Source organism: Bos javanicus, chromosome X (assembly GCF_032452875.1).
Source record: "Bos javanicus breed banteng chromosome X, ARS-OSU_banteng_1.0, whole genome shotgun sequence".
NCBI classification, from domain to species: domain Eukaryota; kingdom Metazoa; phylum Chordata; class Mammalia; order Artiodactyla; family Bovidae; genus Bos; species Bos javanicus.
In genome coordinates, this window is record NC_083897.1 from 57,132,104 (window position 1) to 57,160,101 (window position 27,998).

The following is a 27,998-nucleotide window of genomic DNA, read 5'->3' on the forward strand; positions in this document are numbered from 1 at the left end:
TTTGTGACTGTTAGTTCTCTTGAACCTTTTGTTGACAGTTTTTTCTTTTTTTAACTAAACATAATATTTCAACTTTGATTATTACAGCTGTTCACTACCTCATTTTGAAATAAGTAATTGCTTTATATGTAGAAGTAGGAAAAAATGTGGCATCCAAATTGCTATTTTTCTGGCAGTTTTTGAGAAATACAGGTAGAAATCACATAATCAAGAAACTGAAACAACTCTTGTCCTTCTCCCCTGTGTATTTCCATTGTAAGCAGCAGCAGGACCTTAAAATCAAGATGTTAAGTTCTAACAATAGAAATGTCTTTGAACCTTTTGAGGTCAAAGTGGTCCAAAGATCAGGAACTAAGGAATGAAGTAGATTTTGACTTAAATCCCAGATCTATCATGTAATAGCTCTGTGACCTTAACCAAATTATTCTCTATAACAGGAGTCCCCAACCTCTGGGATCTAATGCCTGATGATCTGAGGTGGAGCTGATGTAATAATAATAAATTAATAATAATTATTAATAGTAAATTAATAATTTCTATTAATAAAGTGCACAATAAATGTAATGAACTTGAATCATCCTGAAACCATCCTCCCACCAACCCCAGTCCATGGATAAATTGTTTTCCATGAAACTGGTGCCTGGTCTCAAAAAGGTTGGAGATCACTGCTCTATAAGACTCATCTGTTGAATGGGGGATGATAGTTGTACCTGTTTCATAGGGTTATTATGAGGGATAAATTAGCCAATATATAATACACTTAGTACATAGCCTTGTTCATTAAAAAATAGCTTAACCACCTCCTTACCCTCATGTATAGCCCTATCTTGGAGACTGGCAATATATATCTCTGCGGGACTTCTCAGAACCTCTGAGAAGTCTAGATGAGTCTAAAACAGTTTAACTTTGTCTAATGCATTATTTTCTAAACTTATTTATCTATAGAATGCTTTTTATCTCAGAATACTAAACATCTGAAATATAATTTGGAAAACACTGATTACCAAGCACTTGATAACTTCTTTCCTCTCTTTCCTTCTCTCCCCCTCCCCCTCCCCGTCTTTCTGTGTGTCTCTTAGACTGACCTCATACTTTAACTGTACCAAAGTCCTATCAGTGTCAAGGAGTGACTACACTAGTTATCTCACTATGATAAGAAAGAATGTTTTCAGCTGCAATGACAAACATTTATGTTTCTTGGTACTAATATGGTACCTTTTATATCAAGTTAATGTAACTTTATAGTTCCACAGGTTTATTCTTCTTACTGACTTGCAGAAACAACTTATTGTGAAAGGATAAAAACAAATGAGATGGGTTTGTGTTTGTTTTTATAAATTAGTGTATGGGCCTAACTTAGCCTTTGCAATAATTAATACAGGAGGAAATTTAGTATTCTCAGTTAGCAGAGTGTTCTTATTTATGAATTTTTTATACTAAATGGTACCACAATTTCTGTAGAGGCATACCAAATTCTCTTTTTCTCTGATTCAGATACCTAATAGAATACTAATTTAACATCTGTAACTTTTGCCTGTGTAGATTCTTATGGCAGGATCAAAATGAATACCTTATCTCTCAACATAATGCTCTTTCAGATTTTAATGATTAATGCAATTTCCAATCTAATTCCCCTGTTATAAACTATACGTGAAGAGAAGACACACAAAAAGAGGTTCCAATTGCAGCAAAAGTTTGAACACCCCTTTATGACCAACCTTGTGACTGGATATTGTAGTAGGAGAATAGTAACAGGAAGTAGGTGAAGATAAACAATGACCTGGTCCTTACCATCTAGGTTACATTTTCAGCCTGTGTTGCCTATTTTTTGGCTAATAGTGATATTTTTGTTTGGCACTCAAATATCAATAAAGGTAGGGCTTTTTGTTGTTGAGTCACTCAGTCATGTCTGACTCTTTGCGACCTCATGGACTGCAGCACGCCAGACTTTGCTGTCCTTCACCGTCTCCCAGAGCTTGCTCAAACTCATGTCCATTGAGTTGGTGATGCCATCCAACCATCTTTTCCTCTGTCGTCTCCTTCTCCTCCTGCATTCTATCTTTCTCAGTTTCAGAGACTTTTCCAGTAAGTTGGATCTTTGCCTCAGGTGGCCAAAGTATTGGAGCTTCAGCTTCAACATCAGTCCTTCCAATGAATATTCAGGACCGATTTCCTTTAGGATGGACTGATTGGATCTCCTTGCAATCCAAGGGACTCTCAAGAGTCTTCTCCAACACCACAGTTCGAAAGCATCAATTCTTCAGTGCTTAGTCTTCTTTATGATCCAACTCTCACATCCGTACATGACTACTGGAAAAACCATAGCTTTGACTATACAGACCTTTATAGGCAAAGTAATGTCTCTGCTTTTTAATACGCTGTCTAGGTTTGTTGTATCTTTTCTTCCAAGGAGCAAGCATCTTTTAATTTCATGGCTGCAGTCACTAGGGCTTTTAGACCAACACAAAAATGTCACTCTCTAGAGTCTGGCCATATTTAAGGTTCCGAGTACATTTTCCTTTCATACATTCTTATACTAGTTTCACATGATCTGGAAATTTGAGGGTTAAGTGGCAAGTGATGGGGGCCATATCTTAATTTTATTTTATGCCTAGGCTATGGCCTCCTTTTGTGCTCATCCCATCCCCCACCCAATACAGTAGTAATTTTTTCAGTGGAATTCTCCTTCTCAGGGTCTCACATTACAAGAAAACAGAATCAATGACTACAAGGAGAAAAGAGCACTATAATTTTCTAACATTTGTTTGTATAAGTTTTCTTTCCTTGAAACCCTAAATCTCCTGTTTAACTTTTTTTTTAACTGCTCAATAAAGATCGGGTTATTATTAACCTGTGATGTATATATTGTAAGTCAGTAATTCCTTTACCTTGAGCCATTAAATATTCTTATCAGATTCTGAATAGTTCTGGATATTGTGCAGTTTATTATCCCAAAGGATTGAATACACTGATGCTATGGAGTTTACTGACTAGCATTCCTCTGGAAAACAGTAATAAATAGCAACAACAAATGTTGAATTGGCTTCTCAAAATCTTACCTCCCCCAAGCAAGAACTGTAGCAATAGAAAACTTTAGCATAAACATTTAATGCAATCACAGAATACCCTTTTAACCAAATAACATGCATACTAGAATTTGTGCCTAGCCTGGCAATAGCATATCTTATTATTTTCTTTTCCTCAGTATCAGCACAAATTTAAGGTGGTATAAATACTCAACCTGTTCCAATGCTTCAAGACCTTTTAAGTCCTCTGAACTTCCTCATAAGTGCCCAAACAACCAATCTCCTAGTGAACCAGGATGGCTGACTGGGTTCTAACTTGAACTTGGCATTAAAATGATATCTGTCCAGCTCCTGAATGCAGGTGTGAATCTGTAGTGAACTCAAATCCCAGGATGGAGAGGGATTATTGTGACCATTAGTACTGCTCTGGCTATATGTTGATTTCAGTGGAATCAGCACTGAAGCAGTAACCATCACACTAAACCCAAGATCGGCAGAGTAGGATTAGTATTTAATTTCTTACTTATTATAGATATGTCCTTGCTGTAGGCAGACATGTCTTGAAGATACGCCATTGTTGAATGTAGGGAGGTGATGCATCTTAGACTGTTCACACAATTATCTTTAATGATGAATTTGTTTTCAGATTCAATCAAGATTCAAATTGTCACTAAATATAGCATTCCTAAATTGCATTCATCAAACATTTGACATGTGTTATGTGCCAAGCACTCTGTTAGACATTGTAGTTTCAGTGATGAAAAACCCAGTCCCTAATGTGAAAGAGTCCATAGATTAGTGAATCTCAGGTAAACCAGATAAACTCAAGGAAGTCTGCACTGGACAGTGTAAAACCTGACTATCTATGTAGATGAGTCAGGATCTTATAAAAGGAGGCTGAACTTTATTTTGTAGGTGAATGAAGCTACAGAGCTTTATGGAGTCCGGTTAGGGATCTTTGGCAAAGAACTCTTTAAGAGCCTTTGGCAAAGGAATCACATGAACATTTTTCCCATTTAGAAAAATTTATCTGGTAGCCATGAGGGGACTGAATTGAAGGACTGAGACTGGTAGCTTGGAAACTAGCTAGCAGGTTGTTACAGTGATTTAGGTGGCACTAGTGCAAGGAGATCCAGCCAGTCCATCCTAAAGGAGATTAGCCCTGGGTGTTCATTGGAGGGACTGATGTTGAAGCTGAAACTCCAATACTTTGGCCACCTGATGCGGAGAACTGACCCATTTGAAAAGACCCTGATACTGGGAAAGATTGAGGGCAGGAGGAGAAGGGGATGACAGAGGATGAGATGGTTGGATGGCATCACCGACACAATGGACATGAGTTTGGGTGGACTCCGGGAGTTGGTGATGGACAGGGAGGCGTGGCGTGCTGCGGTTCATGGGGTCACAAAGAGTCGGACATGACTGAGCGACTGAACTGAACTGAACTGAACTGAAGTGGTAAAGAACCCACCAGCCGATGCAGGAGATGTAAGAAATGCAAGTTTGATTCCTGGGTCAGGAAGATTGCCTGGAGGAGGGAATGGCAAGCCACTCCAGTGTTCTTGCCTGGACAATCCCATGGACAGAGGACCCTGGTGGGCTATAGTCCATGGGGTTGCAAAGAGTTGGACACAACTGGAGTGACTTAACACAGCACAGTGATTTAGGTGAGACACAATGGTGACAATGGAGCTGTGTTAGAAAAGAAATGGGCCTGTTTCTTATGTGGCTGATTTTCTAACTTCTCTCTGTGAAGTACTTACTGATAAAATAAGTCTATTGGCAAAGTCTTTCTATGCAGAGTCAAGGATTGGTCTTGTTCTGGCTAGAGTGTCTGGACCACTGTCTTGAAACTCCTTGGCCATAACATCAGTCAAGTTATAACCAAATTTCAGCCAATATTTCTAAAAGTATGGGTTACAGACTACATGCAGTCAGTGAACCCACAGAACTTGTTAAACTGCAGTTTCCCAAGCCTCACCCCAGACATACTGAATTAGGGAATGGGGCCCAGGGATTTCAATGTTTTAACAAGTCCGGTAATTCTCATGCATGTTAAAGTTTGAGAATCATTGATCTAGTCCCGTAGTTTTCAAAAAATGATCTCGGAGCACTGTTCCCTGAGATTCTTTCAGGGACCCATGAGGTCAAAACTATTTTCACAATACTGTGTAGACATTATTTGCAGAATTCACTGTGTTGACATTTACACAGATGGTTTAAAAGCAGTGGTGGGTAAAAGCTGCTGGCACCTTAGCACCAATCAAGACAGAAGCAGCAAACTATATTGTATACATTCTATGCATTTGCAGTAAAAAGGAAATGCCGGTTTCACTTAGGACTCTTCTTGATGTAACAGTAAGAATAATTTTTTTTTTTTAAATCTACACAGCTTTTTTTTTTGCCTGTTCTGTGTGGTGACAATGGGAAGTAGTTGCAAAGCACTCTCATGACTGAGTTGTGAGCCAAACTAGCTGTTATCTCCAAGCAACTGCTTTTTAATTTGAAATAACTACCGACAAACAATAGTTATGCAGCCTGGGGTATTTGGAAGACCTTTTGTCAAAAGTGAACTAAGTGAACCTGTCCTTTGTATGCTAAGTCGCTTCAGTCAAGTCCAACTCTTTGTGACCTTATGGACTGTAGCCTGCCAGGCTCCTCTGCCCATGGGATTCTTCAGGCAAGAGTACTGGAGTGGTTAGCCACCCCCTCCTCCAGGGGATCTTCCTGACCCAGGGATCAAACCTGTGGCTCTTGCAGCTCCTGCATTGCAGGAGATTCTTTACCGCTGAGCCACCAGGGAAGCCCTTTCAAAGAAAAGAAATGACAGCATTTGCTGCTAATGATAAAATTTAAGTGTTCAAGCAAAAATTAGGATTTTGGAAAACTTTTACCTACCACATGAGCTTGACAGTTTCTAAGACTTAGACTTTTCCAGTGAAAATTGTAGCAATATTAACAACCATGATTTTTTTTTATATTGTATAATCTTGAAATGAGTCATCATTTTTAAAATCTGCATAATTCAGTGAATCAGTACTCTCCAGACGACCAATGCATGGTGTCACAAAACCATGCATAGATAAAGGATCCATTCAATATATTAGATCAATGGATTTTCATTTAGCTAAGTAGAAACAATTGATTGATAGGATTTCAAATTCTCCCTTGCACCTAATATTTAAGAAACTACCACTTATTGAGTTTTGTTGTAACATAAAAGAAGAATATGTACAATTATTTGAAAATGCTATTAAAACACTCTTCAATCTTCTGATTACATATTTGTGTGAGTACAGATTTACCTTTATATATTTCAACCAGAAAAACAGATCACAGGTCTAATGCAGAAGCAGGTATGAAGATCCAACTGTCTTCTATTGTCTGACATTAAAGAGGTTTGCACAAATGACAATGCCACTCATGACATTTTTTTAAAAAATAGTTATTTTTAATAAAAATGTTAATTACATTAATATATATTTATAGCTGTTATATATGAATGAATAAATATTTCTAAAATTCCTGTTAATTTCTAATCTGGTTAATATGAATAGAAATCTACATAAACAAAAGTTCTTTGGAGAGTTTAAAGGAATCCTAAATCCAGAAATTTAGAGAAATGCTGACCTAGCCCTTGTGTTCTTAACAATGTGCTAAACATTACCACTTGTGGAAATCAGAATAGGCCTGGCAGGACTAGGTTTTTTTAATAAGAATCCTAAAAATTGTTTACCTGTGAATATGGTATCAGAAAATTATGCATCTGTTACCTTTTGAACAGTATTGTTTCTAATTTTCTAGTGCCTTTAATATGCTATTTCCTGAAAGTTCCAGCTGCCTGAAAATTTTTGATGCCATATCAAATCTGTCACCTATTCTCTAAAGTATTATTACCTTCAAAATCTTACAGCAGAAGTACTTGGGGATACAGGGTAGAAAGAAAGTCAACTTGTTGAACTACCCATGGCTGTGTGCCTCTGTTTCACTTGTTGGCTTAAAAGGATGATAATAATAAAAGGTGATTTTGGTTATCTTCACTGCCACCACCCTTCCCTCAAAAAGATGATTTGTAACAGTGCAAAAAGAACCATGGCTTTAACAGGCAACCTGTACTAAAACCTGTTTCATGTTCTGCAATAGACTAGAATTTACCTAAAGGCAAGTTAGGAGCGTCCGTCTGTCCTAAGTCACTTCAGTCATGACCGACTCTTTGCGACCCTATGGATTATAGCCCTCCAGGCTCCTCTGTCCATGGGATTCTCCAGGCAAGAATACTGGAGTGGGTTGCCATGCCCTCCTCCAGGGGATCTTCCTGATCTAGGGAGCAAACTAGTGCCTCCCTGCATTCCTGCAAGAACTTCTGCGGTTCCTGCATTTCAAGTGAATTCTTTACCTCTAAGCCACCACGGAAGCCCCACAACACATTAAAGGGATGTGCAGTACTGGTTTGTCTGGTTCCCAGTAAACCACAGACATATATTTCCAGATACTTTTAAGAAAGCACTTGTATATTTGTTTGTTGAGGTGCAATGATAAAAACTAAAATTTTAATTGAGAGCTGCTATGAAGCAGTCAATTGAAGAAACTAAATTTGGTTTGTTGGTAACTGGTAGTAACCAGAAGTGAGCAAAAAACAAGTCGTCACAAAACAGGAATTTGCATAAAGAGAGGTTAGTTTGGCTTAAAAGTTTAGATAATTTTTTTTTTACTCATTTAAAAAAAAATCCACTTAGGACTGCTTGGTTTGGGGAGCTTTGGTATCCCTCTTTGAAGTACATTGACCTTCCCCAGTTGTCCAAAGAGTTTGGGCTATAGGGAAGGAAACTGAGCCTTTAAAAGCTACTTGGTGAGGACTTCCCTGGTGGTGCAGTGGTTGAGACTGTGCTTCCACTGCAGGGGTGCGGGTTCAAGCCCTGGTTAGTGAACTAAGGTCCCAAATGCCATGGTGGTGTGGGCCAAAAAAAAGCTACTGTGGACAAATGAATATTTAAGAAGTTCACGTGAATTGGTTCCAGATTTTCTAAAGGAGGAAATGTTTGTTAGAAAATTGTGTTGAAATTCACCACACCTAGATCTTGTTCATTCCATATACAAGTGAATTCAGAAGTGTTGACCCCATTAGTATCATCAGAATGAATGTGAGCTTAGTTTTTTAAGAGCTACTTTGGCTTTCAGTTGCCCTTATTATTTGTAAGTCACTCATTGTGAAGATTTTTTTCTAATATTAAAAGTGAAAAACTGGTTGAAGGAGATATTAGAACAGCTTTCCTCACCTCCTTGTATTTTGTGTTTGAATGCCAAGATGCTGTAAGTATGTCATCATTATGCTTAGGATATTTCATATTTTATAAAATATTTTAGAGTTCATTTTACATTTTGACATGTTAATATTAAAATGTGTGAGGAAAAGATCCTGAAGCACAGAGCTCACTACATAGTTTGCATTTGACAAATAATTTATTCAATGAATTTGTCTGTGTTCACAAATAAATAAGATTAGACCCAGACCATAATATTATTGGAGATATTGGAGAAGAAAATGACACCCCACTCTAGTATTCTTGCCTGGAGAATCCCATGGACAGAGGAGCCTGGTGGGTTACAGTCCATGGAGTCACAAAGAGTCGGAGACGACTGAGGCAAATGAAGCAAGCATAATATCACCGGGCTTCCCTAGTGGTGCACGGGTAAAGAATCCTGTCAATGCAGGAGATGTGGGTTCAATCCCTGGGTTGGGAAGATCCCCTGGAGAAGGGAATGGCTACCCACTCCAGTGTTCTTGCCTGGGAGATCCCATGGACAGAGGAGCCTTGCAAGCTACAGTCCATGGGGCCACAAAAGTGTCAAACATGACTTAGTGACTAAACAACAACAATAATTTTGTTAGTTTTTTGAAAGAAATGAATGAGATTGGTCACCAGCAGGATCCTAGTGTCAGATTTCTATATATTATGAATAATAACCATGAAGTGTTTTTTGCCAGTAGTGATGAGGATGCTAATTATAATTGAATGATGTTTTAATTGAATGATATTCAGTAACAGTAGTAAGAGTTGCTACAGCCTATTTTATTACGTTTGTTCCCAAGATAAGCACATACCAAAACCTTTAGTCATTGTTTTTTTCCTCAAACTTTAAACTTTTTATTTTGTGTTGGGGTGTGGCCAATTAACACTAGTAGTAAAGGATGCACCTGCAAGTATAAGAGACTTGGGTTTGAGATGCTGGTTCGATCCCTAAGTTGGGAAGATTCCTTGGAGTAGGAAATGGCAACCTACTCCAGTATTCTTGCCTGGAAAATTCCATGGACAGAGGGGCTTAGCAGGCTAAAGTCCATGGAGTCGCAAAGGGTCGGACATGACTGAGCACACACACACATATAGCCAGTTAACAATGTTATGGTAGTTTTAGGTGAACAGCGAAGGGACTCAGCCATACATATACATGTATCCATTATTCATTGTTGAACATTTGAGATTAGAGTCTAAATTTCCTCTTATGCTAAATTATCGTCTATTCCTAATCTGTCTCTTCTCCCAAAGTACCCTAGATAGCAGAGTGAAAATGTGGGAAACTTGAGCCTCATTATGTTATTAATGGTTTTTAAGTGGGAAGTTCAAGGATTCCCTATAGAATTGATTAACTGCTACATTTTGTCTATCAAGGTAAGTGTCAAATTTCTGCTGGACCTGGGAACGTGTATTTAAGCAACAAGGGTTCAGATTAGCTATTCTTGACCATTAAATTGTCAACTATAAAGTGATGTTAACACACTAGAATTGTAAACATGACAGCTTTTCCTTTTTGCTTTTCAACTCTGAAAATTTATCAGAGACAAAGCATTAAAATTTATAAATAAGTCCTTGAAACAAAGTGTAGATTTAGAGAGATTTAAATCCTGAAATGACAGCTATTCTGTGATCAGGGTTTATGCCATTAACATTTGTTCTCCAATTAATGATCAGTTTTCTTCATATGACACTTTCAGTCTATTAAAGATTTATCTTTTGGCAGGGAAGAGGTGCGATGATTTTTGGAAAAACAATGAAATTAATAAATAGCTGGTTTGAAAATTCCATAAAGGTAGCAGAAGAAAGTTGTCTTATTCCTTTGCCAGAATTGATTTTAGAAGCTTTAGTACAGCCCTGTCTCCTTCAGGCAAAATCTGCAACCCAGTGGTGTGATTCCCACTTCAAAGTTATTTTTGCCACATTATACTTATTCCCTCCCTCAAACTCTAGTCCATTTCTGGTTTCCAATTTTTAAATAAAGAGTTCTACTAAGTTCAGAAATTTCAAAACAAGTATAGTTTGTGATATTACAAATTACTGGACATTGAAAGAAAATAGTCTTTTTTATGTAGGAAGCAATTCTACTAACCCAGTATCAGTTCAGAATGTGGTTTGGAAATTATTGTTTTCTACTACTGTCCATGAAAATGGATATGTACAATTCATTTTTCAGGCTTAGTTCATATTCCTAATGGTGAAAGGCTAATATACAGGAGACATCTGCAAATGCCTAGAGGGCAAGGACTATATTTTATTCCTTTCTGTGGCCCCAAGGCCTAAATACTTACAATATACTTAATGAGTTTTGAGGTATTGTCTTCTGTATAAGTGATCCACAAGAAGATTAACTGAACCATAGCCTTGATCTTTTTAACACTATGTTGTAATTAGCTGAGCTCTGCAACCCGTATTTGGCTTCCTAGGCTTGGTCCTTTCCAAAGGAGACAGTTGTTATAGCAAAGTTGTTGGATAGAAAAGTGGAACACTTGACAACTTGTTTAAGAATATGTATTAGTGCACTAACATTGGTTTTAAAGATCAACTGTAAGAATGGTTTTAAGGAAATAACAATAATATTAAAGATTGTGGTAAAAATATTTGCATGTAATATGTTATTGCACTACTATGAGAGAATAAACTGATATGCAAAATTCTACAGCATGAGGAACATAGATTCAATGATATAGGTTAGTAATAAATGACTAACTTTTTATACAGAATATGCTGTGTGAGACCTTAAAAAATCACTTACAAAGTTATTAATTTTAATTTGAGAGGTTTAGAATCAGCTGACGCATAATAGCAGCCTCCTGAATCTCCAATATTTTAAAGACAAGAAGAAAGCTTAAGGGAGAAAAAGACTTGGCATGCCTGCGGTGGCAAGACACACACAGACTCACTCACATGCCCCAGTCAGAAAAAGGTGTTTTTTTTTTCTTTTCCACAAAAAGAAGTCTGACTGTTCTTCTTTGAAGTTTTGGGGTATATATTCTTTGGGTTTAACAGAGTAGCAAGTAGAAAAACAAATTTAACTTGGCTGTACATGAACTTTGACTGACTTTTTAAAGTAAGTATGAAAAAGTGAAAAGAATAAGCAAAGTATTAATAATTTTGTTATAATTGTATTCTACATATATTTAAGTTTTGACTCTATAATGTCCAGTGGTGCACTGGAGTTTTCTGACTCAGCCAATTGTACCCATATTTTCCTAACTCCACATTTTTATGGCCATTGTTGTTTGTTGTTTAGTCAATAAGTCATGTCTGATTCTTTTGTGACCTCATGGGCCGTAGCCCATCAGGTTCCTCTGTCCGTGGGATTTCCCAGGCAAGAATACTGGAGTAGTTTGCCATTTCCTTCTCCAGGGGATCTTCTTGACCCAGGGATTGAACCTGCGTGTTCTGCTTGGCAGGCAGATTCCTTACCACTGGAGCCACCAGGGAAGCCAGTTATATGGCCATGGGAGTAATATTTATGACATGGAAATTGGCACACACTACAAATCAAGGCTTCTTCCATCTCCCTTAAGAGCCAGTCGTTAAATCTTACCACTGCCTCCTCCAATGTACCTATTTAATTTTCATTTTTTACTGTCAAATAATAGCTTTAGGTTTCACTGAAGATAGAGAACTGATGTAGAATGAAGAGCAGAGGCACTGAAGCCAAACTGCCTGGGTTCAGATACCAGTTCTGCATGTATTAGCTTGTGTTATCCTAGGCAAGTTAGTCAGTCTTCTCTCTAAAGGGATAATAGCAATGCCTACCTTGTAGGGTTGATAAAAGGATTAAATATGTTAATACAGGTAAAACACTTAGAATAAGGTCTAGTTTATAGATCTTATCTGGCAATTTTAATTATCCAGAAAGCAGCCAGGATTCAGGAAGTAAACAAAAATATCACTGAGCAACCAATCTAAATATCAGAGGGTACTTGCCCCGAACCCCTCAAGTTCTCTCTGGAAGCCTGTTTTACTCTTTGCTTAGATCCAAGCTTGACTGACTTTTCAGAGCTGACACTAGATTAGAGGTATAAAATTAGAAAGAGTGAAAAAGACAAGCTCTCTCCCCCAAAGAAAATTACCCAAAGTGAGAGCTCATAAATGAGTCAGACTGGATGATCTCTAAGGTTGATTCTAGCTCTCCAAATCTGTGACTTTGCTGGAAAATCACAACAGTTTAGGGACAAATAACCTAACTACAATATTAAATAATGGTTTTCAAAGATGATCCACTATCAATAGTAAATCATAATCAGTATATCCTAGTTAGGAAAGTAGGGCAGTATGAATGGCTTTTTAAAATGTCCATTCAAAATTGTTGAAATTAAGTATTTGTATGAAACTTTTTTGTTGAACTTGGGAATTTGGCTTATATGGAATACCTAATTCCCTGACAATACTAGATACAGGAGAGTGTTGCTATAGTTAACTAAAAGACAGAGGGAGTATGGCATGCCAATTGAAATGCAAAAGAAAATGAAGTACTAGCTAAAAGCTAAAAGCCAAGTGACAGGGGAACAAAGAGGAAATATTTACATTCTCACTTGGAACTTGTGGGGGAGGAATAGCATAGAAGACAACATTTGAACTGGGAGTTAAGTAATACATAGGCAGAGAAGGGAGGAGGAGTGTCAGCGGATGTAGGACATTTTAGGCTGAGAGAACAGAATGAACAAAAGGAAACTTATGAAAAGTGAACGCTACTAGCTGATCCTATGTGACGGGATGGATCCAAGTGTTCATGAGATACGGTTGTAGTGGAGATACATCAAACTGGAAAAGTTGGTTTGGGACCAGATCATATAAGGCTTTAAATACTAAGCCAAGAAGTCAAAAATTTAATGAGTAATAAGGAGGCACTAAAGATTTTTGAGCAGGGAAGAGTCATGATCCAAGTACATAATGGCGAAAGTCAACCAGGAATGTAAACACTGATGAAACTTTAAGGGAAGGGGGAAATTTGGAGTTAAGAGTGACCAGTTAGGTTACTGAAGTAGTTCAGTCAAAGAAATTATGAGGGCCTATTATATAGGCAACAGGAATGGAATGGAGGTTCTGAAAATGAGAGATGCTAAGGAAATTTTATCTATTGCACACATGCATGTTCAATCGCTAAGTCGTGTCTGACTCTGAGACCCTGTGGACTGTAGGCTGCCAGGCTCCTGTGTCTATGGGATTTCCCAGGCAAGAATACTGGAGTCTGTTGCCATTTCCTCCTCCAGGGGATCTTCCTGACCCAGGGGTTGAACCTGTGGCTCCTGCCTCATCTCCTGCATTGCAGACTAATTCTTGACTGCTGAGCCACCCAGGAAGCCCGTATTATCTATTGGGCTGGCCAAAATGTTAATTTGGGTTTTTCCGTATGATGTTATGGAAAAACCGAAGGGAACTTTTTAGCCAACCCAGTACATGACTGACTAGGTTAGCAGGGCGTATTCAAATGTGATTCTGGTGTCACTAAACCTGGTGACCAGTGGGTTGTGATGCCATTAACTGTAACCAGGAACAGTGGAAGAGGAGCAGTTTTTAAATAGTTGCAAGGGTGTAGAGACTAGGAGATGTATAATAATGTTTAGAAATAGGACTTTTATATGATTAGAAAGCTAATTCAATAGATAGTTGTACTACATATAGCATATATGAATATGAATTGGGGTGATTGAAGCACAGCATTGTTCCTTATGTGTAGACAATGTACATTTCTTGACTCTCCTCATTTTTTAATCTCCATTTGACCACAAAGGCCAGTATATTCCTGAGCATCCACCCCTGCCACCCACCCCATATCTTCTAAAAGAATGAAAATGTACTTCTATTAGTAAAAAACATTTAGAAAGACATCTGTGATTTAAAAAGAAGTCTTTAGAAATATCATATATTCCTAAACCTCATTTTTAGAATGATCTATACAAATATTATACATTTTACAGTATCAGAAAGTGAATGCTATAGTTAATCAAAACTTTATAACCAGAAGCTTTCCTGACAGATAGCTTGTAGAGAAAAGCCAAAAAATTACAAAATAGAATTGAAATAATTTCTGTGCTTTTAGTGCCAGGGCTAGAAACTTAAAGCTCCCAAATAAAGAGGAAAATCTGCCTCTCTCTTGCAAAATAGCCAGTTATTTAGGACCATTTGCATTATATACTGATAGAGGAAAGAGATACAACAGAAGACATTTTAGCCTCCTTTACTTCCTGCCGCTTTTGAAATTTTACTCATGTTAAGAGAGGAGAAAGTGAGTCTTCAGTGTTACCAAACTAAGTAATGGCAAATGAGTCAGCAGTAATATAAAAGGGTTTAACTGAATGGCTATCCTGTGGTAAAATAATGTCTTTGGGAACTTCAAGGATCTCTAATACCCTATGAATATATTTTTTGAGTTAGTAACTTCAAGTGAGGGGAGAATCTTGATCTTTTGTAGACTTTGGCCACTGGGGGCCATAAATTTAGGAGATTACTTAGGTAATAATTCTGCTATAGACATTGCCATTTGAGGTTTGTACTCTTGATTTGATCATTGAAAGTGTGAATAGCAAAGAACTCTAACCTTTTCCTAAACATTACTGGTCTCAGGTCATTTAAACTAGAAGGAATATAAACCATGATAAGCATTGGACTGGTAAGAGTAATATTCTCACACCATTGGGAAAGATTGGGAAAGATAATGTCTGTCCTTTATTTTTATCACAAGATTTATAAAGTTGGTAAAGTGGGAGATGTTACAGAGATTTAGCCTTTTAGACTAAGACTTATAAAGTATTAGACTAAGTAAAAAGTCGCCAGTCCAGGTTTGATGCAGGATACTGGATGCTTGGGGCTGGTGCACTGGGACGACCCAGAGGGATGGTATGGGGAGGGAGGAGGGAGGAGGGTTCAGGATGGGGAACACATGTATACCTGTGGCAGATTCATTTTGATATATGGCAAAACCAGTACAGTATTGTAAAGTTAAAAAATAAAATAAAAAGTTAAGTCTAATTTCAGACTTGACTTTAGTTGGAGTTGAATGGAAACACATTTCTATCAGTTGTACATGTTACATTCATTGCTAACCTGATTGCTGCTGCTGTTGCTGCTAAGTCGCTTCAGTCGTGTCCGACTCTGTGTGACCTCATAGACGGCAGCCCACCAGGCTCCTCCATCCCTGGGATTCTCCAGGCAAGAACACTGGAGTGGGTTGCCATTACCTTCTCCAATGCATGAAAGTCAAAAGTGAAAGTGAAGTCGCTCAGTCATGTCCGACTCTTCGCAACCCCATGGACTGCAGCCTACCAGGCTCCTCCGTCCATGGGATTTTCCAGGCAAGAGTACTGGAGTGGGTTGCCATTGCCATCTCCAGCTAACCTGATTAGGTCTATGCAAAACCTTAGGGCACCTTGGACAAATTTCATATTGCTTTTGAGGATATAGAAAAATGGCACATGGACACATATATATATATATATACACACACACACACACACACATATACAGTATATATATATATATATATATATATATGTTTGTGTGTATATATATATATATATAGGTTGTCCATTTGGGCTGTAATCATTATCACAAATTATTCTGATATATATATCCTTATACATTTTATTTTTCTTTATTTTTTTGACTGTGTTACATGTGGGATGTGGAATCTTAGTTCCCCAACCAGGAATCAAACCCATGCCCCCAGAAGTGGAAGTGTGGAGTCTTAACCACTGGATCTCAAGGGAAGTCCCTTCCTTATACATTTTAGTAGCAGGCTCATGAGATAGTCTATCACTTTATAAATTCAGAAATATACAGTTAAATTTTTCGTTTTTCCCAAATCTCAGATTCTCTAGGAGAATTCCCTACTCTCCAGGTGACTACTTTAAGAAAACCTTCATGTAAGAGGCAAATTGGGCCCCAAACCTGATACTTTTGAATTATATGTAGCAAACCTGAGAAGGGGGGAGGCATTTATTATATATTAGTATCATGGCTTCCTTACTAAACTATGAGTTCCTTAAGGTCAGTAACCAAGTCTCAGTATGCTTATATTCCCTGTAACTTACGTGTACATATGCGCCCAATAAATGTTAATTGAATGAAGGATTGTCCTTCCTTTGTCTCATTGAGTGTCCTTTAAAATCATTTTAGCAATTGGATTTTTATACTAAGAAAAATTTTATACTTTAGCTTTACCAAACTAAAACTGAATTCCTTTTCTTTTACAGGTGCAGGAGACATTGTTGCAATCATGATTGGCAATCTGAAAGGCACCAAAATTCTACAATCTATTCAAAGAGGCATACAAGTAACAATGGTCATTGAAGTAGGGAAAAAACATGGTCCTTGGGTGAATCACTATTCGATTTTTTTTGTTTCTGTGTCCTTTTTCATTATTACGGCAGCAACTGTGGGCTATTTTATCTTTTATTCTGCTCGAAGATTACGGAATGCAAGAGCTCAAAGCAGAAAGCAGGTTTGTAATGATCCTTTCTTCCAATTTAAAAATATTTTACTGTTTTAATTGTAGATTCAGTATCATTCATTTTAATATGCTTCCCTTGCTGGACAATGATCCATGCGTGTATTTTGTGAAAACTGGTAGATTTTAAAAGTATGTCAGCATCTGTACTCTCAGATCTTTTATTTTCTGAAACTGGTCTAAGGCCTTAATCCTACTGGGTTAAATCTTCTAATACTTTATTAGAGAGCACAGCAAGCATTTAAGTATATATGGGTATAAATACATATGTCCTTTTGCACATTTTTCTAAATGACAAAAGCATTTCATATGCAATATAGAAAATTTAGAAACTAGAAAGTATGAGGTGGTGGTTTAGTCACTAAGTCGTGTCCCACTCTTGAGACCCCTTGGACTGCAGCCTGCCAGGCTCCTCTACCTATCCATGGAATTCTCCAGGCAAGAATACCAGAGTGGGTTGCCATTTCCTTCTCCTATGTGCCTATGCCTGTGTTCATTTGCATTTGGGGGCAGGGCTGGGAAGAGAGACTAGGCTGAATATTATGAGTAGGCAAATGTAAAGATCTAATTGTTCACAATATAGTACTTGATTCCAAACAGAGTGACAGAGTCATAATTTCTCCCATATATTAACAATTGGTGTATAAACAAGTACAGAGTATAGAAATAATAGAACAAAAATACTGAAGTATCATTGAACAGGGAAGTACCTGTTTGTCTAATGTTGATCCTACTACCTTTAAACTGCCCCTCATCCCTCTGTTATCCTCACTTCTCTTCCTTACTCAACTTAACTTCCATAGCCATTCCCATGCATGTATCTTCAGTTTCCTTGGCCCTTCTCTCTCTTTGTTATACTTGCTGTCAAAACCCAATCCTGATTATATCCTACTTCCCACCTGTTCTGTGCCTGTTCTTTGCTTAGCTGAAGTAGCAGAAAAACATTAGCATCTCTGCAACTGGCTAATCTCACTTTAAATTTGTGACCACAAACTCAGAGTGAGTTTGCTTAATGCTGCCCAACAATCATACCATCTTTTCTTAGCCATTTCTTCTTCTTTCATAGATGACTAATCATACACATTCCTTTCTCTTCAAACCTCTAGTACTTACCTCCAGTTTTACTCTCAACTTGTATTTTGGGTCTTATTCCACTGAGAAAATTGAAGTAATCAAGAGTACTTCCACAAGCTTCTACCACATTTCTGCATCTGTGTCTATACCCGCTATCCTCCGCTTTGTCTTCTGTTACTGTAGACACCCAAACATACTAGTAATTGCTTCCATTTTCAAAAGAACTTCTTTTGACCCCAGGCCAGAAAACTTGGGAGTTAATTCTTTATTTTTCTCTTTCTCTCACTTCCTGTATAACCTCTATCAGTAAGTCCTTTGTTTCTACCTTCATTGTATATCCAGGATCTGATTACTTCTTAGCACTTCCTTTACTTCCACTCTGATCCACACCACAATCATTTCTTAACCTCTTCTCCCTCTCAAGAATTCTAAACACAACAGCAAAGCTGTGTACCACTTCTCCAGAATGTTCACTAGGAATTTAAGGCTTTCAGCTGATCACATAGTGGGGGGCAAGATTATATTTTGTATGTACTTAAAAGTTTCTCCAAAGACAGATTCTGACCATTTCATGCACTTTTTCTCCAATAAGCAAAGATGAACCCAATTTATTTGAGAGTGGGGGAGCAGTGAGGATTTCTAGACGGCAAGAAAATAAGCTTAGGAATAGGTGAAAAATTAAAATCTTATTATAAAAACTTTGTAAAGATTTAGACACCAGCATATGGTAAGGAGTGATGATTATCTCAATGTTTAAAGTTAATTGACTTCTGTACTTCTCTTTAAAGAAGCAGCTTATCACATTGGTGGCAGGTTCAGCCTGTTACTAGCTGTGGTCAAAAGGATGTTTAAAATTCCTGTGCCAGACGATTCAGTAGTCTCACACTGTGTTAATATTTGACATTTGTATATTGTGCTGGTTTTTATCTCTGAGACTGGAAAGAAATTGGTGTCCAGTGTAATGAACTATTCAAAGGTTATAGTTACAATAAGAAGAGTGTTTGGTTTGTGAATGTTCATGGTGAGGTATGTATTTCTGTTCTTCAAGTGCTATGTGAAGTCTGTTAACATGGCATTAAACCCCATAAGCAAATAATATAGTTCATAGAGAACTACCTGGTATTGCACAAGCTACATTGATATTTAACTCTGATCTCATCACTGGTTTAAGTAATTTTCATAGTTTTATTTCTTAGAAAAGTTAACTTCTGTACAAATAGTTAAGAATAGCATTAAAACTTCTCACCTTTTAGAGAAGGCTTTGAGAGGGCATCTTTCACTATTTAATGGGCTGTATCTGATTATTCTTTGGTGACTAAAAGATTAAATATATGAGACTGATGATCCCTTCTGCTTGTATATACTTGAGAGTGCTGAAATGTCATTTACATGTTATTTAATTTTCATAACTTCCTATGTTTAAGATGTAGAGCTTGATGCATATGATAGTTATAACTATCACTAAATATTTGACTACATTATCTCCACTTCACTGGTCGAAATGGTGCTGAAACTGAGCTATAAAAATTTACCTTCATTAGAACATTAGGAATTCATTAAATTATTTGGGTATGTCTTCCCTCTGAACCATTTTGACACGTAGCAGATAATGTGAGGCAAATCGATAAATGTATAACCATAAATTTGATGACCAAAATGCCAAAGTATAATGGACAGCATGTAGTGGTTGTATGCCTGACAAGCCATAGTATGCTGTGTAAGAACACACATTATCCCTGGTTTTGTGGATGGAAAGCTTTTAAACAAGATGAAAAGTATCAATGGGTTGTGAATGAAAATAACATATTAGGCATTATATGGTGGATTCAGGGAGAAGGCAGTGGCACCCCACTCCAGTACTCTTGCCTGGAAAATCCCATGGATGGAGGAGCCTGGTAGGCTGCAGTCCATGGAGTCGCGAAGAGGCAGACCCTGAGCGACTTCCCTTTCACTTTTCACTTTCATGCATTGGAGAAGGAAATGGCAAGCCACTCCATTGTTCTTGCCTGGAGAATCCCAGGCACAGAGGAGCCTAATGGTCTGCCATCTATGGGATCGCACAGTTGGACACGACTGAAGTGAGTTAGCAGCAGCAGCAGCAGCAGGTGGATTCATGTTTTCACGGGGGACTACCCTAACCGAAGACAAGAAAGAGTATGGAAAACCTTATGGCATGCTCAGACTAAACTGAATTTGGGAGTGACCACTATACACATGACTCTGGCATGGGACACCCTGCATTTTGGGGATACAGTGCATGTACCTTAACCTTATTCAAGCAATCAATACTCAATGGAAACAAGATACATGTTGGGTTAAACATCGGCCAGTGAAACCAAAGAGGGCTCTAGGTGAAATAGAAGCTGGCCTTGGTGTAATGGAACAAGCTGAATTCACTTTTAATGAAAAGTGTCTTTCAGAAGAAAAGAAATTACTCTGACATAGACAGATTTGTAGGAATCATCTTCCAAGAGCAAATAAAAGAATGGGAATCTACTTGGAAAGATGATAAAGACTGGGTAATAAGGTCACACAGAGCCAATAATACTGCTAGAGAATGCTAGCATTCAGCACTGGGAAAGAGCATATACTCTGACACAACAGGGTCTGTTAACTATTTTACTTCGAATGGAGATCCAAGTAGTCATGGGGTAATGGCTTTTCATTTTTACTTATGGAAGTTGAAGAGCATCTTTGAGACACATGCAGATCCTCAAACTTATGGAACTTTTCTGAGTGACATTGTAACTTACATTATTGATCTCTGACTTTTACAAAAGGATGGACCAATGAGATGAGGTATAGAAATAATGCTGAATGATGCACATGTTTTCCCCATGGAAGGGAGATGGTCTTGCTGCACAACAGTCAGTGGGAAAACGGTATAATAGTGTGACTTGAAACAAATGATGGGCTTTGTCCTCAGCTAACATGGAACCTAGAAATGACATCAGCGCTGGTGATAACACTTGTCCATGATATCTGATATGTGGGCAAAGAACAATTATTCTAGGAAGATTTAATAAACACTTCTGTGATACTTCCCAATTTCTTTTGTAACCAAATGAAACCTGGTTACATCAAATATTGTGATGGTGTAATACTGGTATTGTTGGTAAGATTCAGCTGCCTTATATAAACAAATTTTATGATAATCAAATGTATTGGGAAACTGAACTAAAACCTCCCAGCATGTGATGTCAATGGAGAGTGACTAGCCTGAGGAAGAATTAGATGTAGTTCATTACTTTAAATAGCTCTTTACAAGGTTATCACAAAGTTCAAGTGGCCATAGATCAAGGGAGTAAACATAATTAAATTGTTACATCAATATAAAGATGTCTTAAATGGTCTTATTATGACTAGAAGAATAATTTATCTGAGCCTATTTTCATCCTTCGTTGCCTTCTGCAAGTATTAGATATGGTTATGTTGCTCTTGCTTACCTTATATATAAATGCTATACTAATTGTAAAAGCCCAGATATGACTATTTCATTGTTAAAAAGACCTTGATTACAAGAGAGGGAGTGGATTGTAAAGAGACAATACAATAGATTTAGTTGCTTACTCCTTGAGAGTCTCTCAGGAAACCATGCTTGTTCCTTAGCCAACCCTGGGAAAATGGTCCTCAAGGTGGTTTTATTTTGTTTGTTTTGTTTGATTTTCTGTTTTTTTCCACGTTTATTGAGATATAATTGACATAGAGCTCTGTGCAAGTTTAAGGTGTACAACATAATGATTTGACTTACATCCTAAAATGATGACCACAGCTGGTTTAGTGAACATGCATCATCTCATGTAGATACTCATTAAAGAAATAGGAAAAACAATTTTTTTTACTTGTGATGAGAACTCTTAGGATTTGCTCTCTTAATAACTTTCATTTATAATATATAACTGTGTTAATTATACTTGTCATATAGTACATTATATCCCTAGTACATACTTATCTTATAATTAGTTGTTTGTAGCTTTTGACTACTTTTATCTAATCCCCCCTCCCCCCACTATCTGCCTCTGGTAGCCACAAATCTGACCTCTTTTTCTATAAGTTTTTTTTTTGAAGTATAATTGACCTATAACACTATGTTAGTTCCTGGTATGTAACACAATGATTTGATATTTCTGTGCATTTCAAAATGATCACCATGATTGTATAGTTGTTACTTGTCACCATAAAAAGATATTGAATAATTACTGATGGCTTCCAGATGGCGCTAGTGGTAAAGAACCTGCCTGCCAATGCAGGAGACTTGAGTTTGATCCCTGGGTTGGAAAGATCCCCTGTAGAAGGAAATGGCAATCTAGTCCAATATTCTTGCTTAGAGAATTGACTTAGAATGCACACACTCATAATTACTGACTATATTCCACACACTGTGCATTTCATACCTGTGACTCATTTATTTTGTAACTGAAATTTGTACCTCTTTATCGCCTATATACAGTGAAATATTATTCAGCCATAAAAAGAATGGAATCTTAACCACTTGCAACAACATGAATGGACATAGAAGATATTATGCTAAGTGAAGTAAATCAGGCAGAGAAAGACAAATAGTATATGATTTCACTTACCTGTGGATTCTAAAGAACAAAACAAATGAAGAAACATAACAAAATAGAAACAGAGTCATAGATAGTGAGAACAAATAGGTGGTTGCCAAAGGTGAGGGGGATCGGGCTGGGGGGCAGAAATAGGTGATGGAGATTAAGTGGTACAGACTTTCATTTACAAAATAGATTAGTCAAAGTGTTCTTTATGTTAATGGTTGATAATTTTGTTATATACATCTGAAGCAATAGACCATGTTGTACCAGTTTGTTATGGGTACTTGGCACAACAGTCAAGATAAATAATATGCACTTGGCTTCATTGTAGGGGTCCTGAGTTTGGGGCAGCATAGCCTACTGCTAGCAGAATTATGTAGTGACCAGTTAGTTCCCCATCTGAGCCTCACATCCTGAGATTCAAATTGGCTTCCTGGGCAGAGATCTGTCACATGTGTCCTTGAAGTTTGCTGCCAAAGAGATAGCACTCCTGTGTGGTCTCAAATGAGGAAGAACTTAGCTACATTAATATCTTAAAATTTGTCCTTGAACTTCAGTTCAGTTCAGTTCAGTCACTCAGTCTTGTCTGACTCTTTGCAACCCCATGAATTGCAGCACACCAGGCCTCCCTGTCCATCACCAACTCCCAGAGTTCACTCAGACTCACGTCCATCGAGTCGGTGATGCCATCTAGCCATCTCATCCTCTGTCGTCCCCTTCTCCTCCTACCCCCAACCCCTCCCAGCATCAGTCTTTTCCAGTGAGTCAACTCTTCACATGAGGTGGCCAAAGTACTGGAGTTTCAGCTTTAGCATCATTCCTTCCAAAGAAATCCCAGGGCTGATCTCCTTCAGAATGGACTGGTTGGATCTCCTTGCAGGCCAAGGGACTCTCAAGAGTCTTCTCCAACACCACAGTTCAAAAGCATCAATTCTTTGGCGCTCAGCTTTCTTCACAGTCCAACTCTCACATCCATACATGACCACTGGAAAAACCATAGCCTTGACTAGATGGACCTTTGTTGGCAAAGTAATGTCTCTGCTTTTCAATATGCTATCTAGGTTGGTCATAACTTTCCTTCCAAGGAGTAAGCCTCTTTTAATTTCATGGCTGCAGTCACCATCTGCAGTCATTTTGAAGCCCAAAAAAATAAATCTGACACTGTTTCCACTGTTTCCCCATCTATTTCCCATGACGTGATGGGGCCAGATGCCATGATCTTCATCTTCTGAATGTTGAGCTTTAAGCCAACTTTTTCACTCTCCTCTTTCACTTTCATCAAAAGGCTTTTTAGTTCCTCTTCACTTTCTGCCATAAGGGTGGTGTCATCTGCATATCTGAGGTTATTGATGTTTCTCCCGGCAATCTTGATTCCAGCTTGTGCTTCTTCCAGCCCAGCGTTTCTCATGATGTACTCTGCATATAAGTTAAATAAGCAGGGTGACAATATACAGCCTTGACATACTCCTTTTCCTATTTGAAACCAGTCTGTTGTTCCATGTCCAGTTCTAACTGTTGCTTCCTGACCTGCATACAGGTTTCTCAAGAGGCAGGTCAGGTGGTCTGGTATTCCTATCTCTTTCAGAATTTTCCACAGTTTATTGTGATTCACACAGTCAAAGGCTTTGGCATAGTCAATAAAGCAGAAATAGATGTTTTTCTGGAACTCTCTTGCTTTTTCGATGATCCAGCAGATGTTGGCAATTTGATCTCTGGTTCCTCTGCCATTTCTAAAACCAGCTTGAACATCTGGAATTTCAAGGTTCACATATTGCTAAAGCCTGGCTTGGAGAATTTTGAGCATTACTTTACTAGCGTGTGAGATGAGTGCAATTGCACAGTAGTTTGAGCATTCTTTGGCATTGCCTTTCTTTCGTATTGGAATGGAAACTGACCTTTTCCAGTCCTGTGGCCACTGCTGAGTTTTCCAAATTTGCTGGCATATTGAGTGCAGCACTTTCACAGCATCATCTTTCAGGATTTGAAATAGCTCCACTGGAATTCCATTACCTCCACTAGCTTTGTTCATAGTGATGCTTTCTAAGGCCCACTTGACTTCCCATTCCAGGGTGTCTGGCTCTAGGTGAGTGATCACACCATCGTGATTATCTTGGTCGTGAAGATCTTTTTTGTACAGTTCTTCTGTGTATTCCTGCCACCTATTCTTAATATCTTCTGCTTCTGTTAGGTCCATACCATTTCTGTCCTTTATCGAGCCCATCTTTGCATGAAATATTCCCTTGGTATCTCTAATTTTCTGGAAGAGATCTCTAGTCTTTCCCATTCTGTTGTTTTACTCTATTTCTTTGCATTGATCGCTGAGGAAGCCTTTCTTATCTCTTCTTGCTATTCTTTGGAACTCTGCATTCAGATGTTTATATCTTTCCTTTTCTCCTTTGCTTTTCGCTTCTCTTCTTTTCACAGCTATTTGTAAGGCCTCCCCAGACAGCCATTTTGCTTTTTTGCATTTCTTTTCCATGGTGATGGTCTTGAACTTAAAGCATGACTAGAAATATCTGAAACATTTCTGGTCACATTAAATTTTCTCTGCTCTCCTAGTATATGAAATTAGCTGGAAGACTTACCAGGTGGCTGCATACTGTACCAGTATCTATCTATCTATATATATAGATATATTTATAGTGGGTGCATGTGTATGTGTCTGTTCCTGCTTAAATTTGAGGTTTAGAACCCTTTACAAAACTACTGGTTTGGTTCTTATATGAGAAGAGCAGATTAAACAAATTCTTATCTGAGTAGGACCTAGTTTTATAGTCTTTCTGTGATTTTCTCATTGAACAAAGGGAAGCTCTTACAATGAGTCTCTCAGGACATTTTAAAAAAAGTATTCACTTACTATAATAAAGGTTTTGATTGTTTCTTTGAAAAATGCTATCATCTGAGTCATAACCTATCCCCTGGGTCAAATTCCCCCTTTTCTCAATGCTCTTCCTTACAGTGTATTTCTTCACACTGTTCACAGGGATCGTCTTCATGCAAATGATCTGTACTCATATTTCTGTAATTCCATAGACTTAGGGGAAGCTGTGTTACCGTCTGCAGCTCCTCTTTCCTTTAGGAATCCTCCCGTTCAAATATTATACATAGGGGTGTTTTTGCTTACTCCTCTTAAAAATTATTTTTATTTATTTGGCTGTGTCAGGTCTTCATTGCAGCATGTTGAATCTTCTAGTTGCAGCATGCAAATTTTAGCTTTTTAAATTGAAGTATAATTGACATACAATATTATATTAGTTTCAGATGTATGACACAGTGATTCGATGCATAGGTTTTTGATTGGGGAAAAAATAGATTTCTCTCAGTTCTCATATATCAAAATAGCCACGACACTCAGATTTTGATTTTGTTCACAGGAATCTGAGTAAAAGAATCCTCTTACCATAATTCTTGATTTTAAGATTTCTGTTGTATAAATTCTAAGCCAAATTTTTATGAAAGCTTTTATTTTTAAAAAAGTGGTGGCTTAAGAACAGGAAAATCTAGTTTGCTTATATCCACGTTCTTTTCTTTCTTTTATATACTCACCCTGCCCAGCCCCCCATCAAGTAATTAGGTTCGACTACATGCCTAGTTATTTATGTGGGTTTCAGTTAAACTGAAAGCTGAATACCCTGGGACCAAAAATCAGGCTGACAAATAACCAGACTAAAACATTTATTTTACTTAGTTCAATATAAATTCATAGGTAAAATAGGTAGAATATCTTTGTGTTCACTGTAATTTAAAAATTGAACATTGTAATATAAGATGAGAATTGCCGCAGATCTTCATTTTTCGGCCCACTTAAAAGTGTCGCTCAGAACAACAACAGAAGAAACTGTACAGCCGAGATTCGTCAGTGACTAGAACATCCCAGCTTTTGAATAGAGTAATGACATTAAGCTTCCGCTGACAAAATTGGCCAACAACCAAACTGCTTTGAATCAGTCTTCTATTCTGCCAAATTTTCTTAGACCAGGTATCTCTTAGAACTGGGGAGGAGGTGGGTAGAATATGTTGATATAAAATACTTGTTTAAGAGAGTTCCCCAAATCACAGTTAAGTAGTCAAATGAAGAAGGATTTGAAGATTGGATAATAGCTGACTTTGAGGGTTTTTTCCCTTTCATTTATCTTCTTCACAAGGAATGTGAAGCCCTTTAAAGGCTTCTTTGCTGTTACACAATGGAGGCAGTGTACTATAGTGGAGAGATCATGGGCTTTAAAGCCAGATAGAACCTGGGCTTGAATTGAATCACAGCTCTGCAACTAACCAGCTGCCTGGCCTTTAGTCAAGCTTCAAGACCTTTTCTTGTCTGTAAAATTTGGATATTAAAATGCCTATTCCATAAGGTTGTTACTGTTTAAACAAGATGACACATGTAAAAGCTTAGGGTTAAACCTGACGCATGGCAGGAGTCCAATACATGTTCTCTAAACCTTTTTTCCCTCAAAATTGATTGAGTAGAGGCTTTTAATGAATAAAACTTAAATGGGAAAATCTCTTTTTCTAAATTCAAAAGCTATCCTTTGAGTAAAGATTGATTTAAAAAAAAAAATGATTAAGGCCCAGTCTTCTACCTACTCACAATCTACTAGGAGAAAAAGACACATGAATAATAACAACTACAGAATATAAGAGGTGGAAACAATGTGCTGTTGGAATTTATAGGATAGGAATTCTGATATGATGGAGAGGTACTGAAAAGGTGTCTGAAGCAATTTGTGTACCAAAGTAGATAAACTCTTAAGTTCTGTTTTTTAAGAAGTAAAACATAAACTATAGTTTGCATTAGGCACATTGTCTTTAAATATTAAAGCATATAGCGGCACCCAAAAGTTTGACTTAATATTATTCAAACGTGCTGTTTAGTTACTAAGTTGTGTCTGACACTTTTACGACTGTAGCCCACCAGGCTCCTCTATCTATAGGATTTCCCAGGCAAGAATACTAGAGTGGGTTGCCATTTTTTTCTCTAGGTGATCTTCCCAACCCAGGGATTGAACCTGTGTCTCTTATGTTTCCTGCATTGACAGGTGAATTCTTTACCGCTGAGCCACCAGGGAAGCCCAAAATATTGTTGTAACAATCCTATATAGGATTATTAGTATTCCTACTTACTGGTGAGGAGACAGAATTGGAGAGAGGTTTCATATTTCCCAAAATGTTAATTTCTTAGTCATGTCCAACTTCTTGTGACCCCATGAATTGTAGCCTGAAAAGCTCCTCTGTCCATGGAATTCTCCAGGCAAGAATCCTGGAGTGGGTTTCCATTCCCTTCTCCAGAGTATCTTCTTGACCCAGGGATTGAACTGGGGTCTCCCACATTGTGGGCAGATGCTTTACTGTCTGAGCCACCAGGGAAATCTCAACCTGTATTTAATATAAACTGTGCTGTGCTGTGCTCATTCATGTCTGGCTCTTTGCGGTCCCATGGACTGTAGCCTACCAGGTTCCTCTGCCCATGGAATTTTTCCAGGTAAGGATACTGGAGTGAGGTGCCATCTCCTACTCCAGATCTTCCCAACCCAGGGATTGAACCTGCATCTCTTGTGTCTCAAACATTGGCAGTCAGATTCTTTACAACTAGCGC

At 37.8% G+C, this 27,998-nt stretch overlaps 1 protein-coding gene across 3 annotated transcripts in view; it reads left to right on the forward strand.

The window, feature by feature from the left end:
• Nucleotides 1-27,998, forward strand: part of RNF128 (ring finger protein 128) — a 100,569-nt gene that overhangs the window by 49,538 nt on the left and 23,033 nt on the right. For all 3 annotated transcript variants that reach the window (XM_061409347.1, XM_061409349.1, XM_061409346.1), the window contains exon 2: nucleotides 16,525-16,772. In XM_061409347.1, the coding sequence (XP_061265331.1) occupies nucleotides 16,525-16,772 (248 nt within the window). The remainder of the gene's footprint in view (nucleotides 1-16,524; nucleotides 16,773-27,998) is intronic.